We start from the raw sequence: 7235 nt of genomic DNA, 5'->3' as shown, positions 1-7235 counted from the left end.
TTCCTCCTCTGTCCCCTCCACGCCTTCCCTTCCTCCTCTGTCCCCTCCACGCCTTCCCTTCCTCCTCTGTCCCCTCCACGCCTTCCCTTCCTCCTCTGTCCCCTCCACGCCTTCCCTTCCTCCTCTGTCCCCTCCACGCCTTCCCTTCCTCCACGCTTTCCCTTCCTCCTCTGTCCCCTCCACGCCTTCCCTTCCTCCTCTGTCCCCTCCACGCCTTCCCTTCCTCCTCTGTCCCCTCCACGCCTTCCCTTCCTCCTCTGTCCCCTCCACGCCTTCCCTTCCTCCACGCCTTCCCTTCCTCCTCTGTCCCCTCCACGCCTTCCCTTCCTCCTCTGTCCCCTCCACGCCTTCCCTTCCTCCTCTGTCCCCTCCACGCCTTCCCTTCCTCCTCTGTCCCCTCCACGCCTTCCCTTCCTCCACGCCTTCCCTTCCTCCTCTGTCCCCTCCACGCCTTTCCTTCCTCCTCTGTCCCCTTTACGCTTTCCCTTCATTTCCTTCCTTCCCCACATCCCTCTGTTTCTTTCCTCCTCTCCCTTCCTCCCCCCTTCTCCATGGCAGAACAATTACTGTGCATTAATCTGGCATTATATAAATCCTTGCACTAGAGCCCTGATGATTAGTTGTCGTTAAGCCGCGGGGGCCGTGGTAATGGCGGGGGCTACATGAAAACATTTGCTGTAACGCTCTCTAGCTGCTGATCAGCGAAATACACAGATGTAACTGCAGTGGTCACTCGATGGTTAATGTAACATGGACCCTCGTACATGGCAAAGGCGGAGGAATGTTTAATGGAAAATGTTGTGGCTCCTGGGGAGGGAAATACAAGTCCCCCCATGTCCTCTAGGCCACCCTCTCCACCTTCATGATATTGGTGTAGCCGGCTCCCGGTCTCCAGCCGGTCAGGATGATGACGATGTCGTCCCGGTGCAGGAATCCGCGAACCTTCCCTGTAACCAGAGGCCGAAACAGCATCACCAGTGCATCTGCCCCAAAAATTAACCCCACGTGCCTCCTGCCCGCTGTGCCTACTGATCCCCTGCCCCTCTCACCTACCAATGTGCCTCCTGCCCCCCTCCTACCAATGCGCCTCCTGACCCCTGTGCCTCCCACCTACCAATGTGCCCCCTGCGCCTCCCACCTGCCCCTGTGCCTCCTGACTGCTGTTCCTCCTGCCCCCATGCCCACACTGGATCCTGCCCCTATATTCCTATATGTAAACCTTACCAATAGCGATGCCGAACTGCACCCTGCGATCCACGTCGTCTGCCCAGTTCTCCAGTTGTGACTCCCGGTACAGGACTGGAAAGACCCCGCGGTTGAGGTGCGCCTGGCGTGCCACCTGCTGGTTACGGGTTACCGCTATGATGGGGGCACGAGGGCGATAACGAGACAGAAGCTGAGCAGACCTGGGGGGACACAGGGGTGTGAGACATCTGGCTGCGGACCCCCGGAAATCTCCAGCAGCATTGCGGACCCCTTACCTGCCCGACGTGGTGAGAACAATAATGGCTCCAGCACAACATTTGAAGGAGGCCTCCACTGCTCCGATGGCCGTCACCTCAGTGGGGTCCTGCGTCAGGGGGGTCAGCCTGCGGAGCTCCTCAAACAGCTGCTGGTTATAGATGGCGGCTTCTGCCTCACGGGCAATCTGGAGAGGAGGCAGGGACCCCGACATGAGGAACAGACCCCAATATAGTACACCCCGACAAGACCCCCAGTATAGTACACCCCGACACCAGGACAGGGATATACCCCCAGTATAGTACACCCCGACACCAGGACAGGGATAGACCCCCAGTATAGTACACCCCGACACCAGGACACGAATAGACCCCCAGTATAGTACACCCCGACACCAGGACACGAATAGACCCCCAGTATAGTACACCCCGACACCAGGACAGGGATATACCCCCAGTATAGTACACCCCGACACCAGGACAGGGATATACCCCCAGTATAGTACACCCCGACACCAGGACAGGGATAGACCCCCAGTATAGTACACCCCGACACCAGGACAGGGATATACCCCCAGTATAGTACACCCCGACACCAGGACAGGGATATACCCCCAGTATAGTACACCCCGAGACCAGGACACGAATAGACCCCCAGTATAGTACACCCCGAGACCAGGACACGAATAGACCCCCAGTATAGTACACCCCGACACCAGGACAGGGATATACCCCCAGTATAGTACACCCCGACACCAGGACAGGGATATACCCCCAGTATAGTACACCCCGACACCAGGACAGGGATATACCCCCAGTATAGTACACCCCGACACCAGGACAGGGATATACCCCCAGTATAGTACACCCCGACACCAGGACAGGGATAGACCCCCAGTATAGTACACCCCGACACCAGGACAGGGATAGACCCCCAGTATAGTACACCCCGACACCAGGACAGGGATATAACCCCAGTATAGTACACCCCGACACCAGGACAGGGATATACCCCCAGTATAGTACACCCCGACACCAGGAGAGGGATATACCCCCAGTATAGTACACCCCGACACCAGGAGAGGGATATACCCCCAGTATAGTACACCCCGACACCAGGACAGGGATATACCACCAGTATAGTACACCCCGACACCAGGACAGGAATATACCCCCAGTATAGTACACCCCGACACCAGGACAGGGATAGACCCCCAGTATAGTACACCCAGACACCAGGACAGGGATATACCCCCAGTATAGTACACCCCGACACCAGGACAGGGATAGACCCCCAGTATAGTACACCCCGACACCAGGACAGGGATATACCCCCAGTATAGTACACCCCGACACCAGGACAGGGATAGACCCCCAGTATAGTACACCCCGACACCAGGACAGGGATATACCCCCAGTATAGTACACCCCGACACCAGGACAGGGATATACCCCCAGTATAGTACACCCCGACACCAGGACAGGGATATACCCCCAGTATAGTACACCCCGACACCAGGACAGGGATATACCCCCAGTATAGTACACCCCGACACCAGGACAGGGATATACCCCCAGTATAGTACACCCCGACACCAGGACAGGGATATACCCCCAGTATAGTACACCCCGACACCAGGACAGGGATATACCCCCAGTATAGTACACCCCGACACCAGGACAGGGATATACCCCCAGTATAGTACACCCCGACACCAGGACAGGGATATACCCCCAGTATAGTACACCCCGACACCAGGACACCCGACTAAATTGATAATATTATAAAATATCGCTGTTCTGACTTAAAAAATAAACTACAATTCTAAAAGAAATCGTAACCCAGGGACTGACTATAAAGAATAATCTTGGGTGTATCCGGAATTTCACCCTCCTCCACCTTTTAGCTATAGACTAAAACCTAAAGTGTTCCCCTAGACTGGCGCCCGGGGCTGACGAGGGGCCCCTCACCTCATGCTGCATGTGAACCGCCTCCACCGGGTACAGGCCCTTGGCCGTCTCTCCAGATAACATGATGCAGTCGGCCCCATCCAGGACCGCATTGGCCACGTCACTGCTCTCGGCGCGGGTGGGCCGAGGCTTCTTGATCATACTCTCCAACATCTGTCAGAAGGAAGGGGGACACTGGTGATCAGCATGGCAAGCACATTGCAAGGGGGCAGGAGGGATAAGGCAGAGAATGGAGAGATGGGGTACAAGAGGCACGACCCCCAACCCATCTGCCAGAGACTATGGAGCTGTACAGAGGGGGGCAGAGGTTTGGTATACCTGACCCTACCAGGAGAGGGGCGGCCGGGCCCTGTAGAGCCCTCAAATGCAAAATGGCTGGAATTTGCCTCAGGCACGTCACCTGAATGACCACAAGTTAGAGGACATCTAGCATCAGATTATCTGCTGGTAGATCCCTACAACTTACCTCCCCGCCCCCAGCGCCCTTCATTTTGTATCTTTTAGAAGTGCCGGATTTCGTAGGAAAAGCTATTTAAATTATGCAAATGAGCCTGAGGAGCTCCGCCAATAAGCAATTCTACGAAATCTGACACTTCTAAAAGATACAAAACGAAGGTAACTGGCGATGGGGATGGGACGGGGAGGTAAGTTGTAAGCATCTACCATCAGGTAATCTTCAGAGGATGGGTTAGTGCAGATATAACAGAGGCACAAGGGGTGCAGGACATATTAGCAGGAAACAATGTGGTGACGTCAGTCTCTCGGAGACCTCTATAGTAGACTCCAGTAGTCCATTCCCTGGGTGCAGAGGTGCAGCCTAAAAACCAATGGATGACAGGAGCGAGGATTCCTCTGCGACCAGGGGAAAAGCTTCTAGATGAAGGCATCAGCCCAAGTCCTGGGAAAACTTGTACCCCTACATGTCGGCAGGAGCCTTACCTGTCGTCTACCTCTAGAGACCCAAGGAGGAGCCGCCAAGGCAATACCTCTGGTCCCACACCATCGTCCTCACAGTTAGGTACTGGAATCAGAGGTCCATTTCCCAAGGTCACCAGGAAGGGTGACACCGACCAAGGCTGCAGCAGGGGTGGAGGTGTAAAATAGATCTGGAACATATTGGGATCTCTGAGCAGAGGACATTCCTGGAAGAGGACTCCTGGACAATAGACACAGGGGTGTAGAAGCAAGAAGACACCTCTTTAATCAGTTCCTGTGCACCCGAAGGGCTGGACGGAGAGAGTGTTCCTAACTACCGTAGGTATGACTCGCGCTCCCACTGCCTATCCAGCTTACCGGGGATTGTTTCTTAACCAGAACTGAGCTCCAGGAAGAAGAGGATCTACACAGGCGTCACAGTTCTGCTTGTGTTGGGCCCTCTTGGCCTTTAGGTCCACCATCTCCCTGGCCACACTGGTGTTCCTAAACATAGGCACTCCAAGGAAGAAGAGGCTACGAGTCAGGGGTGTCATGTCCAGGGCCGTGTCAGATGGCAGTGTCTCTCGAACATCAAGAAATATGGGGTATTCCCAGTGGGTGGTTTTGTTATATAGGTACACAAGGCAAGTAGCCCAGGTGGTAACGTTTGGGTAAGCAGTGGTCCTCAGATTTTTAGTTGTATACAGTTAAGCCTAACTCCTGGTATAAGCGAGATTCAACTGCAGACCCATGATGGATATTCTGTCTGGGCACCCTTAGGGTAGAGTAAAACTCTTCTACACGGCCTGTGCGCGTGATTGGACCACGAGGTCCTTGACTTGGACATCCATCACGAATTTGTGTAATGGTTTATTCCATGACCTGACAAACTTCTCACTTTGGTACAGTCGCTTGTAGGTAATGAGTCCTCCTCATGAACAGGCCCAGCTCCAGGAACCCCAATGTGAATGATCTGTACTTCTGATCGTTGTGTTCAGGCACCATTGCTGACCCTCTCCGTCCCATCATGAAGTTGGGAAAGCACAGCCCCCAGACCCTGTTTGCAGGCATCTGAGAGAAGGACAGTGGGTAGTAATCATGATATCCCTGGATAAACCGCCAATAATTGGTGGCAAATCCTAGGAAGCCCATAAGATACGGGATGGTAGTCATGGTATCCCATCCATGGACATCGGCAGTCTTATCAGGATCTGGCTGTATTCCAGCGGCGCGCACCACATGCCTGGAGTGTTTAGGTTTCAGCAGGTGACACTTGGCCAGCTTTAATCCGGCACCGGCTAAAAGTAAACATTTCAGCCAGATATTGGAATAAACATGGATGGCGTCAGGATATAACACGACAGTCTCATAGTTCCTGTGCCGGAGGCATCTCTCCGGTAGCCGTTGGGTTAGGGTTAGCTGTGGAGCTGCACAATCCAAAGGCCATGTTATTACATTTTAAGACGCCCATTGGAGGGGTAAAGTCTGCTCTCTTTTTTGGGTGCCTCGGACAGTTGCCAATAGCCACTCGTCAGGTCAAGGGTGAAGAAAAAGGCAGCCGCTAGAGATTCCTCAATCCGAGGCAGCGGATAGGCGCACTATTACTACTGCCTGATACAGGGATGGTGCGGTAGTCAAACGAATGGTCCCATCCTTCTTCTTTACAGGGAACCATGGAGCAGCCTATGTGCTTTGCCTCTCACTGATTACTTTAGTTGCCAGGAGGGGTAAGTCGTCATCAAATAGAAGGGGATCCCTAGGACACCCATCACACTGTCGTCTCCATCCCACGTGGAAGTCAGAAAGGCTGGGCATCCATGATATGGACCTTGCAGATTTCTCTGTTACATCTACCACCAGGAAGAAGGACTGTATGCAAACCAGCATGAGGGGCGCCAGGATCCATGGGTGTTAATGGAGCGCTGAAGCCCCCCATGCTCCTTTGCATACAGTCCTTCATCCTGGTGGTAGATGTCCTTTAAGGCCAGAAAGCTTCTGCTGGGCTGCCAGTGGCCTCTTTGGGGAATCGCTGGGCACAGATGGTAGATTTCTGCACGGCCTTCAGCACTTCGGTGTAACAGTGGCAGAGTTGTCGGTACCAAACACCAAAGAGCAGCTACTGTCTTCAGGCGCCTGAGTTACAGCTATGCATTGTCTGGGTAATTCGGTATTGTCGATGATCCAAGTGGGCTCCCAGTAGCCTCGGATGGGCACAGTCTTGCCATTAGTCACAATAAAGATGAAATAGGCCTTTGGAACAGTTGAGCTTCGCTCCGGCATTTCCCAGAGGTAAAACTGCGGATGGTGGTCACTGAGAGCGGGTATCAATCAACGCGGCTAGAGTCACTCCACTGATGCCGACATTAACCATTGGATGAACACGTACACTCCTCAGCATCCAGACAGGTTCTATGGGACTCAAAGAGGTGTGCCCCGAAAGAAAGATCTCAGAATTATACCCCCCAGTGATGATTACACTAGAAAGATCATTTTAAACTGGTACTTACTTTACAATGGCAGTGTTATTGGTGTTTTAGCTCCTATAAATCAGTGATTCCAGAGTGTGAGCGAGGACTCTCTGTGCAGACACTTCATGATTCCTCGCTCAGGTCCCCGGAGTTCACATTCTTCTTCCTGGTGCATGTAAGTGCATTGTCCGTGTATAATGTGCTGTGCGCGGAGTCACTAAGATCCTGTGCCCGATATCCTGCATGTGTCGCTTCCCCGCTCAGGTCCCTGGAGTTCACCTTCTTCTTCCTGGTGCATGTAAGTGCATTGTCCGTGTATAATGCGCTGTGCGGGGAGTCACTAAGATCCTGCACCCGATATCCTGCATGTGTCGCTTCCCCGCTCAGGTCCCTGGAGTTCACCTTCTTCTTCCTGGTGCAT

At 53.6% G+C, this 7235-nt stretch overlaps 1 protein-coding gene across 7 annotated transcripts in view; it reads right to left on the bottom strand.

Annotated features, from left to right (window-relative positions):
• Nucleotides 1-761: 761 nt before the first annotated feature.
• The window catches only part of PKLR (pyruvate kinase L/R), a 71085-nt gene continuing 64611 nt past the window's right edge, over nt 762-7235 (bottom strand). For all 7 annotated transcript variants that reach the window (XM_072131600.1, XM_072131604.1, XM_072131602.1 and 4 more), the window contains 4 exons: nt 3432-3584; nt 1482-1648; nt 1225-1406; nt 762-947 (listed from right to left, as the gene is read on the bottom strand). In XM_072131600.1, coding sequence (XP_071987701.1) covers nt 841-947; nt 1225-1406; nt 1482-1648; nt 3432-3584 — 609 coding nt within the window. In that variant the 3' untranslated portion in view covers nt 762-840. The remainder of the gene's footprint in view (nt 948-1224; nt 1407-1481; nt 1649-3431; nt 3585-7235) is intronic.

The sequence above is a fragment of the Engystomops pustulosus genome, unplaced genomic scaffold (assembly GCF_040894005.1).
Source record: "Engystomops pustulosus unplaced genomic scaffold, aEngPut4.maternal MAT_SCAFFOLD_100, whole genome shotgun sequence".
Lineage (NCBI taxonomy): Eukaryota > Metazoa > Chordata > Amphibia > Anura > Leptodactylidae > Engystomops > Engystomops pustulosus.
The sequence above is the reverse complement of the archived record's forward strand: the minus strand, read 5'-3'. Positions and strand labels throughout refer to the sequence as shown.